Below are 13,206 nucleotides of genomic sequence, written 5' to 3'. Positions count from 1 at the left end.
CTATTTCAGTATTAGAAAATCAGGCAATTCAATGCTCTATTACTTTTTAGTCACTTCCGTTTTCTATTTTTTTTTAACTAGAACACCTCCAGTAGAATCTTTCCTATGCAATCATTTGAAGTACTCAACCAACCACGATCATAGTATCAAATAATCTCGTAAGCTTCAAGTTTTCTTCTGCATAATTAAAACATACAGTGAACAAATATGACACGAAACAATATCCAAGTCTATCAAGCATAATCTAATTTAACATTACAAAGGGTCAGGTTAATGCTACATACACTGGACCATGCTTTTGGGTGACTGAAATTATACAAGTCACTAAAAAACTAGAGAACATTTGGGGAAAACATTGCATTTAACCAATAAAACAAACAATTTGGGAAAAATCAGGGAATAGCAATCACCGAATAACAAGAAGAATCCCCTCACACCACAATACTAATGAACAGTAKAGAAGGTACAGTTCCACCACCTTTCTACCAGTGTTTTACTAAAGGTTTAAAATGGCATACAAACATTTGTAAACATATGCCCCAAAATACTCTAAAAAAGGTATTTGGAAAGAATACTGTGAATCCCATAGCAAAATAGGATTCCCAGCTTCTTTTATTCACAGCAAAAACTGACTTCTAGTGAACGTTCCGTTATTCCAGCCCCTGAATACTCTTCACGCTTCTGAATACACTTTTAATTCTAAGGTTAGCAAAACTTATCACTGGTTGAAGAGAGAAGTTTTGATGAGGGAAAACTGAAARGCACGACTTTCACCCCATACAAAATTCTGGTGTCCCTATCCTGAAAGAATGGAAACATTAGAAAAAACATCTCTCAGAGTGYATTTTGAGGATATTATCACTATTTTTCAGGCCACATTATTTTGGAGGAGGCACCAGGATTACTCCTCTAMGACCTATGTAACACAGCACCCAAAAGAAAGAAAATAAAGGAAAACAGTACTACAGCTCTTATTCAGTATATTACAGCAGTAGATTCACAATGAAAAAAAACCCAAACCAAACCTAACTAAACTAAACCAAACCAAACCAAACCAAAAAGACCCCAAAATACCACCCAGGAAAAAGTACTGGATTTTCCCCAATGGAAGATTAACCTTCTATCAGGAAGGGTTTAGACATCAATGAAATTCTATTTTCTGATGAGAACATACACTTAGTTTTTAGGCTTATCAAGCTGCTTAGAACAAGGTATTTGTTTTTTACTAATTTCCTTTGTATTTTTTTTTATTCCACACTTTCTTCTGGTCTTCTCATGATTCTTAATCTCAAGATGTGTTACTTTCTTCCTGGGGCTGCTTGAAATAATGATGCTCCTAATACCTGATTTTGAAAGCGTATTAAGTGTGTGCAACTTCACAATTCAGCAAAGTTTTTCTCTTTGAAGACATATGTTGGCTATGTCTACTTCTCTATGGCTACAGAAGCCCCTGAAATCCTGAACCAGCAGCAGATACARATAGTGTGTACCATTTACACACTACAACAAAGCTAACCATGATTTTAAAAAACAGCTTTTGACAACCAACATAGCATCTAAATGGTAATAACTTATAATCTTCCCACAGATCACAGGAAAGGAAGGTAAACCCCACTGGACAAATTATTAAATCTGGTAATTTGAACTGCAGAAGCTGTGGTGGAGATCACAAGGTTTGGTCTCAGCTCATTGTTCAGAGCTCCTAAGCAAAATAAATTAACTGAAGGGCTAAACATATAAAAAAATCAACTAAAGTTAGCTTTGGCCTGCTATGAGATCATCAGCAGTCCTAGGACTGGGAAGTCTATTTTTGTTCTGTTTACAAGTAAAAACAAAAAAGTACTACAAGTGCCCTCAGCCTGAAAAATCAGTAAATGAGGAATCACCTTTTTGTAACGACTAAAGTTAATCTGAAACAAAATTTTCTGAAGATGCAGAGAATTTCAATTATTAAAAAATTCCTAGAGACAATGAAAGAGTAATTAGCACGTTACTAACAAGCTACTACTTGCAGTCTCTAAAGTTATGCACTAGAAAATCAACATWCTTACAACAAAATTCTAATTTCTTTCACAATTTCCAGCCTTACAATTCAATTTGTTAAAAAAATGGCATTAAATTATTCACTAATAGTTTAATCAGGAAAATACGCAAAGTGAATTTGGACTAAAGGACAAGGAACCTATAAAAGCAAGAAGTTTATCTGACAAAAACAAGACTGAATGAGTACACATGTTATAAGTACCAGATTCAACCCAAGAGAAAGGTTACTCCACACTACTTTAAGTATTGGGAAGAGAAGGGTGCCACAGAAATACCTCTTCTACCTTGCTTCTAAGTAATGAGCCCATTTTAAGAACACTACCTGAAACAGAGCTGAAAGAAGAGCAAAATGGGTAGGGACACCTGGTAACAGAGGTACCTGCTAAAAGGTTCTTTCTCAGAACAGAAATTTTCAGTTGTTAACAGCAKATTAAGCCCACAGAACATGACAAGAGATTCAGGTGCCAAAGATACAAGAATAGTTAAAAAACTGGAGTCTGAAAAAGAGACAATTTTGGGACTRACAGGGAGAGACACAAAAAATRAGSTAGAAAATCATATGGAGGATGGTAGAATTAGGAGCTGAGGTACAGAGAAACTGAGTCACCGAAAAAGTATAGGCAATACAACCGATGAGAACTAAAGAGAGGACTTTAATGGAACAATGAGATCAAATCCTGTGAGAAGGGATGAACACAGGAAGTGGGAAAATGAATACAATCTAAACTACAACTGAAAGGGGAAATAAGCTGGGACTCAGACCAAGAAGTTCAAAATAAATTGAGGAAAGAAGTAGCGACAACRGAATCAGAAAATGGAGAAACTGGGAAAGAAAAGCATTTCCATCCAGAGCTTGTCAGAGGCATTTGGTGGTGATGAATTGACACTGGACTTCATAATGATCTTGGAAATCTTTTCCAACCGTAACAATTCCACAGTRGCATGATCAGGATGATGCCAAAGTCTACCAGCAAACAACAACCCATCTTGCGCAAAACCGTACCTAACTCCATCCATGATGACCCCTGTCATTTTTAAGGCAATGTGTGTAAAGGCCCTATGCCATGCAATTTTACTAAGGGCCACTTTACTGACAATGTAGGGCTCTCTTTTTGTTTGMTTTATTTCAATATCAAGAAGCCACAGAAAATTAGCAGTTACAAAGTGGAACTGGAATAAAGCTTATAATCAGAAATAAACAACCTTATTTTAAAACTGCTTAAACAACCTTTATTCTTTCACCTCTATCCACATGCCCATATTATTTATAACAAGATGACAATGAACAACTTTTCCCATTGGTTTTTCATYTCATGTAGGGACCCGAGCAAGCATGCACTGAGAATGCATTATTATGCAACTGCAAAAGAACAATTTTTATGGGACATTCATTTCATTTTTTTTGCAAAAATTAAAAGGCAATCAAGATTAACTAGAAGAATATTGTAGAAAAGGGAAGAAGTTCTTAAATTTAAAACATTTGGATGTCACTTTAAAATTAAGCCAGTGAGAACTATTCTTTGCTGTATAAAAAACAAAAACCTCTGAAGTTGGGCTACAGGAGTCTGATCCTTCTAAATTCTCAGATGTGTTATTTTACTGTGTTTCAGTAGCCTYTTTCTGAAACAGAGACAATCATATCACATCCTCAGTTCATGGCAGTAGCTACAAGATTAACATGTCTGTCAGCCACACAGCAATGGGCTACACCATAGAAATGAGCTTTCCACCATTTTCCATTTTTAGCACCTTAACTAACAAGGCAGAGTCAAAGCACTGTAGTAAAGATCTGGATACCCCAGAATTGTGAAAGCAAAAAGCTAAATACAYGTGAGTAGTTCACTTAAGCACTGTCAATCTTTGAATACAGGCTCTGATGATACTGCAGGTGAGTMGTACACAAAATGACACCCGAGGTCKCCTCTATTGCAAAATAYGTCAAGACCATTAGCTTCTTGGCTGTTCTTTCTGACAAGAGCAACATACCCAGAATTCAGCAAAATTAAGAACTCACTTTGAAGACAAGTCAAATGGTGGTCCTGTCTAAGCAGTCAACAGATACAAAACCCCTGTAAAGTTAAAAGCCATTCCACGGTGTTGCTTCTTGCAGTAGCTCCATTGCTCAAGTGTTACAGTCTTTGCAAAATTTAAAGYTAACATCCCCAAAACTAACTGTGAAGCTGTAAGAACAAAACAGAATTGAATATGAGACTCCTAGAGAATGYGACATCAAAGCACCCGTTTTCCACTTTTACCACATGAACTAATCAGAAAATAAAATTATCACTTGAGTCCTCCTGGCCTAAATACCCACATGCAGAGCTACCAGCAGCAGCCACTTCCACAACTACCTCCTGCAACCATTCTTGGTTTGATCATAACAGACTGTTGTTTTTGCAGCCAAACCAAGACTTCAGAGCAGCTTGTTCGCCAGCATTTGAACCACAGCCAAAATCAATAATTAACACTGAACAGGACCCCATCCCAACATTTGCCTCACCAACCTTCTTATCAGCGTATTACAAGGCTGGAGTGGCTCACAGTGTAATTTTCAAGCAAGTCTGTGCGACCTATAATGCAATACTGGAACACTTAGTCAATGTATTGTAACACAAGACAAGTAGCCAGAAGCATTTTTAGGGAATATGGACCACTGTCCATCTTTAAAATCAAGTTGTCTGCTATCTGAGAACCATTTCAATATAGACAACATTTAGCAAAGATTGTTCCATTATTCTTCCCACTCCTAATTAGCCATAATAAATCTCCATTAAYAGATACCCAGGCAAACAAATACAAGCACCAAAACAACTGATCCCTAGTATAAATTAATTTCTAAAATCTGCATTTTTGGTAAGCCTGTTGTCATCACAGCATAGTTACTCAGTAAAAYAATACAGTGTACTTACATAAAGCCACTACCATAAACTGCCACACAGAAATAACAAAGTTTAACACTTAAAGGCTACAAGAAAATGCTTTATTTATGCAAATAAATTGGCAAGGTGACAGGCAATTTYTGAGTTGCTATTTCCTGACTTCGTAACACAAACCAACATGGGAAAGAAACAGACTTGGAATGTATAAAAGTTTAAAGATAGATTTCCTTCTGCCTTCTTTGAAAAAGCACATTAAAAAAATTAGCAACATTTAAAACCCCATGCCTTCTTAGATGACCTAATTTCATAATACTATTTGATCATTAGTTTGCAAACTTCTGGACATGTTAGAACTCACTAAAAGCAAACAGAAGCAGATCAAGCTACTGAGAAGCCACTGAAGTAAAATGGTATCAAAAAAGGTGCATGACCACTTGAGATTCCTCAAAGACTTAACTTCTCTAGTCTGCCTCACTGAAATTCCAAGTACATCACCAAAAATAAACATTAAAGGAAAAATGCATGCTGGTATTTTAAGAAAAATCTGAAAAACATTTTGAAGATTTTTCAATACTTTCTAGGGATTGAAAGTAAATCATATAAATAAGGTCCAAAATATGTTATTTTTTCCTACTTCCACTGGGTTCTTGTTTTTAATCCATCCCAAACTTAACCTTKTTAGACTTGCTCAAGATTGATGTAGAAGCACCATCTGAAAGTTGTTAATAAGTACAACTTTTGTGGTGTTCTGGCAAAAATTAATAACACAGAAACTCTAATCTACTACTTTCCACAAACTTACTACTTAGCCCTATTAACCTATCCAGCTGTGTGAAAAAAAAAACAGTTTGCTGGGTTTTTTTAAAAAATATTCTTTCRCAAAGTATTTGCTAATATTGTGAAATAAATCCACTGGATTAAGCTACATACCTGAATGTATCCTGAATACTCAACTAAAATAAACCATCAACATTAATTCCTGCATCTGTACATCTCTTAAACAGTAATGTTAGATCAGGCAATGAACTTTTTACAGGCACAATTTCTCATATGATGTGTCCTCATACTTCATATGTTCATGGGGCTTCCTTTGCAAAATTGAATATATGTGCCATATCTAATACTCAGTAAGATTCATGAAAGTACCATGAAAAGCAAAAGAGATACAGTAATTTTTATGCAAACTAGGGATCAAGAGAAAAATCCCTCATAAAATAACTCAAGTAAAAGAAGACAGTAGAATATAATTTTTAAAAATGAATTTTAAAATCCAATTTCAGAACAAGCAGTTCCAAAGCCAGCACCATCATCAGTTACCTATGAAACAGTAACTCAAGAACAGCTCTCAAGAAAGGTATTTTAATGTGAGAAATTCTGAAGGCTAACACTGATGTGTCAGTTTAAAAAGTTTTTGAAATTATTTTTCAACTTCAAGTTCTCTGCGCACAATTTATTTTTTAAATTACTTGAAGCTGTCTATTCACTAATGATGAACATCTGAAATAATCATAAACAACAGGACTAGATAATAATATTTCATTTCTGTGACTCATCTAGTCTGATAGGTGTAATTTTGGAGATCAGGAGGAGTCTAGCTCCTTTCTCTTCAGCATTCCCTGTAACACCACGCATTAGACTATCCTCAGCAATAGACACAGTTCCTGCAAGTTGTTGCATTARGAGCATAGAAATTCAGCAGAAAATAAACCACTTGCTCCTGCTTCTTCTGTCCTATGTAACACTGAGTCTTGGAGAAAAAATCCWCAAGTTCTCCTTCCTTATGGCTGCTTGAGAGGCCTCAACAATTCCACAGTGACAGAAGCAACTGAGGGGAGAAACATGGTCACCACAAGTTGGATCTTCAGCCATGCTACAGAAGATGCCAATTCAGGACTGGGAGATACATTAACCAATGCTACTAGGAAAAGTATTTATTGTCCCAATATATACAACCGAATATAAAAGTGGCCAGGAAGTAGTGCTCAGTCTTACTCTGAAAGCTAGAAAAAAAATTAATCTATCAAATTTGCTCTCTTGCTACAGTAATTCCTGCTACTTCACTTGATGTTGCATCCTACCCAATTTTAGGCATGCCAAGGGTGGACAGTGACCATTTCACACAGGGAACTGCTCTCCCCCTAAGCTATTATTCCCATGAATCCAGGGAGCAGCACAAGTCAACTGAGGACTTCGGTGTATACGTTTGGCTCGTCCARCTCCTGCCTGGAAGGTGCCACATTTGCAAGCAGTGGAAGAGTTTGCAGTAGACGAAGCAAACTGAGAGCAACACTGATTAACCAGAAAGGGGAATTCTRACTAAGATGAAGTTTCTGGAGACAGCCCCTAGGCAGTGACCAAGAAATTTCCCACGAAGTGCAAATGCAGGTGTTAAACTACCAAAAACTACTGACGCCAGCTTGTCATCCAGACTGACAAGCAATGCAATGATCCCTTCCCCAAGGTAYGCAAGTCCTTGAGATATGGCAATTGGTGTTCTCCCGTTCACGTTGCTTCATTGTTTCTTCAAACTGCACAAAAGGTAAAGGCTTTCTAGGAACTAAGGTGTCCTGAATTGAACATGATATGCCACATCTCCCTGATTCTGTTAGAATTGCTTCTCAGCTTCACACAGTGCTCACCAACTCAAAAATGGCTGTGCTTATTGCTGTTCCCAGATCACACTGGAAAATGAGTGCTCCTTTCTTTCACCCTTTATCCTCACTGCATTCCAGATCCCCTATCCAAAATATAAATTGGTATACCCATTCGTACTTTAATTTTCAGCTAGTATTTCTTTCTACATTACTGTTTTACAAGTTGTCCTGCTGTAGCATTTTGATTATKCTCTTAAACTCCACCTGTAGGCTCTTAACATATGAAGTATCTTTTTCCCCCACCTCACAGCTAGGAAGAAAATCAAAGTATTCTGTTGAGGAAATCAAAGTATTTTGTAAAAACCACCAAAATATAAATTAAAAAYTAATCTAAAAATCAATGCTTTGCTGCTTATTTTCTCTTAATTGTACACTCTGAAAAGCATTAGATGTATACTTTTTAAAGCAATACATAGTATTTAAATTTAGACTTGGGTCAGATGTTCATAAGCATTATTTTGCCAGCTTACCTGATCAGTACTTTTGTACCTCTTTAATACTTAATAAAAACTTTTCACCGTGTTTGCCAGTACTCTCCATCACACTCCCCATTTATTCCATTATCCAGTGAACTCACTCTGCAAACTCTTTGGTAGTATTTGACTTTTCTAACATGTCTTATCAAACCATAGCTTTTATATAAAGAGGCATCAGAAGAACTGGAAGGGAGCAACAGAAGGAAAAGTGCTGTCTTGCAGCAGGCAGGAAGAAGTATAAAGTAGGTGCATGTTCTGCTGTGGTGSACTGTCTCCAAACTTTCCCCTTCTRCGGYGCTCCCTGCTCCACTGTCACCACGGCAGCACAGGACAGCAGAGGGATGCACACCACGCCTGCAGTCCCAGGCTGGAGCACTCTGAACATGCCTGGCCATGGAAATGCCACCTGAAGCCAGACTTAGGATTGTAGAAGCATAGCCCTTCCCAGGGTTTAGCCATCTCAGCTCTGCTGAGAAAAAGGGAAGGAAGAGGCGGGAGCAATCGGCAACTATGCCATCTTCTTCACCAGTACATCTCAGAGACAGTACGAGTACTTGATAGGTGACATGGCAGAACCACAAGCCACTCATTACAGCAACATYTTCACATCAGAATGTTTAAGTTTACAGCAACACAGGTCTTCATAGACTCAGTGCCCAGAAATTTAGTGATACTCTCTCTATTATGCTTAATTCCATTACTGTGCTTGGGAAAGAACTTGTACTACAAACTAAAATACGGAAATAATTCTCTTCCCTTCAAAAAATTAAAAGTGTTATAACAATTAGCATCTCTATTTTATAGCATTAAACCACAATTCATAGGGTCCATATTCTTATCTGGAAATTTAAAATTTCCCAGCATTCACTACACATTTTAGATGTCATGTAATGGTGGGTATAATCTGCAAAAAGGTAAGCAGTTCATATTTCTTCCCTGAGGCAGGTTTGAAGTATATGTAGATGTTCTTAAGAACAGGTTAGACAATATTTAGCTAAGATTTCATACCCTCTCTAGCTACCCTATTCCAGTGCTCAAGTACAGTTAAAATTTTACCTAAAACCTGACCTAGATTTTAATTTTTCCAAATTCAGTTTATTACTTCTTTAATGGAGATACTGAAAGCAATTTCTTTTCCTACCAGTAGCACCTTCTTCCATTTCTTAAGTTTACTATGAAGTAGGTCATTCCTTCCTTTCTTCCTTAACTACTTTTCCTACAATAAATTARATGTTTCAAAAATAAGTTTTGTTCTTAAATGTCTTATTCTCACTTAGATCTAGCAGGATATTCATCTGCATTTCCAGGTGCTACCAACTCTTCTCTTAGCTGGATCTCTCTCCCAAAAGCTAATATTAAACAAATGTACTTTGGTATCTCAATCAYTTTGAACTGTTTCAATTTCATCTCCTAGTCTAACACTCCACTTTCGTTTTCTTCCCGCTTATATGCCATATCATTCCCTGAACTCTGCTATCTGTAACGTACTTGGCCACCCTTATCTCTTCCAGGCAAGCTTTAAGTGACTACGTATGTCTGGCTGCTTCGCCGCACATTAAGATGTTTTTCAGTTGAACTACTAAAATTTCCTACAAGAATAGTTTTTTAAACCAATCACTCTTTCATGAAAATTCTTGCTATTTGAAAGCTGCARCAGTCCACATTAGATTGCAACCTGCTGTTTAACAGTGAGTTGTATCACTTTTTCTTAGCTTGCATGCTGCTGTTTTGGGGGAGTTTTGGGCTTTTTTGAAGGGGAAATATATTCAAATTTGAATACGGACTAGTATATTGTCTTTTCTTCTCAATAAGGAAACATGAAGTGCAATTATATTGAGTATTAACAATGACGGACATCTTAAAGGCAGAATAAATTGAAATTTTTTGTAACTACTCAAAGGGGTAAAGAGCAAACATGCTCCACTAGGCAGGTCACAGAATCAAAGCAGCAGGCCTTAATGCCAGCGGYAATGGGAAGTTGGGATGAAAGTTCCCAAAGCCTGTTTCTACAGACATTAACGAGCATCTTTTGGTAGACAGAGATAAACAATGAACACACAGGGAGAATGAACCATCTTCCTTCAAATGTCTGATGCCTTCTTGAACTCAAGGCAATGTTAGGTGACAGCAGGAGTCAACAACAGCCCCGCCATCTGAACAACACTTGGTGGGTTTCTTTAAATCCAATCCAAACCCAAGCTGTTTTAGTGTTCAATATGAATACACATAATGACAACAACCCAAGTGCTGTTATAAGCATGAGGAATTTGCAAGATTAATCACTCTGAAAAAATGGCGGCAGATCCGAAACTGGTTTATGCCATCTACAGGAAAACAGCCTAGGCTTGATGCAGAGTATAGATGAAGTTCCATATATTCATTAATACCAGCTATTATAAAGCATGACCCCATTTGCTTTTGTTAATAAAAACAATTCCACCAGCTATGATTTCACATTTTATGTGCCACAAATATACTTACATCTTTTGCCATGTTACCAAAGACTAGAAACCAGTCCTCTTAAAATCTTGATGGCTGCAGCACACAGGGACAATGCTATTTTCTAGAAAGCAAGCAAAGACAGCACCAGCTATAAAAAATGAAAGGAGGGAAAGTTTTTGCAATTGATATTGACTACTACCAAGCACAATTTAGGTTTCTTTGAGACAAAAAAGCGTTTTTATAAAGGGAAAAGTTTCCTACAACCACCTTTTCGTCCCTTGAACCCCAYGCTCACGTGTGGGGGGCACTCCTTTCCCGACGGCGGGGGTGAGCTGTGCCCTGGCAGAGCCCTTCCCCCAGCCCGTGCCCGATCCCACGCGGGGCCGGTCCCTGTCCATCTGCGCCCCTTCCAACACCGAGCCCTGGGCGCGGGCAGCGCTCACGGCCTCCTCCTCCCCACCCCCATTTCCAGCAGCAGGCACAAGTAGGCCCCAGGGGCAGCTCCCCCCAGGGCCTTCCAGCCCCGCTTTTCTCCTCCTCCTCGCAGGCGGACGGGCCGCGGCCGCACCGGGCGGCACAGACCGGCGGCCGCCCCCGCGCTTCGGGCACCCCGCGCCCGCCCGCGCCCCCCACCCGGGGCCTCACCGCCCGGGCAGAGCCCTGAGCCCCGCGCCGCCTCCCCCCGGCAGCGAGGGGCCGCGCTAATCGCCTCGGCGGCGGCGGGGGCGCGGGCAAGGGGGGACGCGCCCGGCGGCACCGCCGGCGGACGCGGGGGGAAGGGGCGGCGGGCGGAGTGCGGGTCCGCGTCGTCCCCATCCCCATCGTGCCCGACCCGCCGCTGGCGGCGCCCCCCGCCGCCGTCCCACGCACCCCCCCGGTGCTCCCATCCTCGGGCGCGGGCTGCCCGCACCTGAGCGGCCGAAGGCAGAGAGAGCCGGCTCCATCCCCCGCCGCCGCCCCGAGACAGGGACCCGGAGCGCGGAGCGGGAGCACCCCCCGCCCGCCGCCGCCGCGCTGCTGCCGCCGCTTCTGCTGCTGCCGCTGCGGAGGCGCCCGACTGCACATGTGCGGCGGCTGCGCGGGCCTGGCGGGAGGGGGCAGGGGCGGGGGGAGGCGGCGGGACACCGACATCGGCAGCCCGGGAACAGGGGAGGGAAGCAAAGAGGGAGGAGAGGGCACCGACAGGGACCGCCTCCCCCCCTCACGCTCCGGGGGAAGGGGTGCAGGGGGAAGAGGCGGCGGGGGAMGAGGGTCTTCCCCGGCGGGCTGTCACTTCCCAGCGCGCCTCTGCCCGCGCYGGCCGCCAGCCCGCCGGGCTCCCGGCCGGCCGCCCCCGCACGCCGCGGCCCCGCACACCTGCCCAGCGTCGCTGCCGCCGAGGAGCTGCCGCGGGAGTGGGGGGATGCGGGTAAACGAGCGGGGGCGAGCGAGCGCAGAGATCCCCGCCTTCCACGGACCCCGCGCGCGCGACCCCACCACTCTTCCCCTTGTCTCTTCTTTTTTTTTTATTTTTTTTTTAATAAAATTAAAAAAAAAAAAAAAAATTGAAACTTACACTTTTGTGCGTCCCCCTGACGCTGCGCGCTGACGTCACGGGCGCGGCGCGCCTCGCACGGGCACACGCGGAGCGGCCAAGCCAACCCGCCCGCCCGCCGCTCCAAGGCGCGGAGGGAGCCGCCGACGGAGCATGCGCGGGATTTTCGCGCCTTCTTCCGACTCCCCGCCCGCCCCGCGGTGCCGAGCGGTGCCCGCGGGTGCGGCCGCGCTGCCGGCGCGGAGCGGGAGCTGGCGGGGCAGGGCCGTGCGGTTTCGTTGCCACAACATCCTGCTGCCGGTGCTTCCTCATCGYGTTTTGTCCGGCCGTTACTCGAGCAAAGTTTCGCTTGCAGCGATCGTTGCTAAAATTAGGGATTTTGTGGTAATCCAAGCGAAAGTTTTCCTCTGGGCGGTTGCAGCGCTCAACCTTGCGCCCATAACTAAAGCACCTCGGGGCTGTGCAGCCTCTGTGCGCACTGACAACCGCGGGAACAGAGCRCATTAGCGAGGGTTGTGTGGTGTAATTACATCATTGTCCTGTAAATTTTGTCAAAAAAACCCGAAACAGCAAACATGCAGCGTATCTAGTGTGGGGCTACAAAGGCAGAGGGGTAGTGGTGGAAACGGCAGGAAAGCAAGGAAAGCTCAAGAGCTGAAAAGCTCAAGTTGCTCACAGGGGTGGATGCAAGGCTGTTTGATGGGGAGGAAGCTATACACACTTCTGCACGCAAGAACAAGCCTGTGTGGTACAAGGTTGCTCATAACGCAATGAAGAGGGGAACAGGAAGTAAAAGGCTCCTTATTTCGCTAAAATCATGCTGTTTCCTGGGAAAGAAGACTAGTATGGAATAGCACGACCAGTAGAGCCATTACATTGCAACAGCAGACAAATCCAGCACAGAGAATGCTGGAGAAGATGCATTTCACGAGTCAATGAGATTTGCATTCACTTAGTTTTACACCTTACTCCCTTTTTTTTTTTCTAGACATTGAATAGTTTGCTTTACAATAATAATGAAACACTGCGTTCAYTTTCTTGATAAACAGCAATCTTTGGAGCTTTTAGTTAACAGTATYCCCCCACTTGCTGCTCTAGGATTATGACTCCATTTCTTCATTCCTCTTGATTAGGCTTGACTGCAGTGGACATGGAAAAAAGAACTTGATAACGAAAAT

General features: G+C 42.1%; 1 protein-coding gene across 4 annotated transcripts in view; it reads right to left on the bottom strand.

Annotated features, from left to right (window-relative positions):
* TFDP1 (transcription factor Dp-1) overlaps positions 1-12,141 on the bottom strand; it is a 38,566-nt gene extending 26,425 nt beyond the window's left edge. For 2 of the 4 annotated variants that reach the window (XM_057363636.1, XM_057363649.1), the window contains exons 1-2: positions 11,405-11,552; positions 10,534-10,615 (exon numbers count right to left, since the gene is read on the bottom strand). In XM_057363636.1, coding sequence (XP_057219619.1) covers positions 10,534-10,545 — 12 coding nt within the window. In that variant the 5' untranslated portion in view covers positions 10,546-10,615; positions 11,405-11,552. Of the gene's footprint in view, positions 1-10,533; positions 10,616-11,404; positions 11,556-12,049 lie in introns of those variants that run through there. The other 2 variants (XM_057363643.1, XM_057363659.1) reach the window with 2 other exon arrangements.
* Positions 12,142-13,206: the final 1,065 nt, after the last annotated feature.

Source organism: Malurus melanocephalus, unplaced genomic scaffold, assembly GCF_030028575.1.
Source record: "Malurus melanocephalus ecotype Western Australia unplaced genomic scaffold, MMel_1.1 scaffold_1, whole genome shotgun sequence".
In the NCBI taxonomy this organism is placed as follows: Eukaryota; Metazoa; Chordata; class Aves; order Passeriformes; family Maluridae; genus Malurus; species Malurus melanocephalus.
Note: the sequence above shows the minus strand (reverse complement) of the source record. Positions and strands in the feature narration are given on the sequence as shown.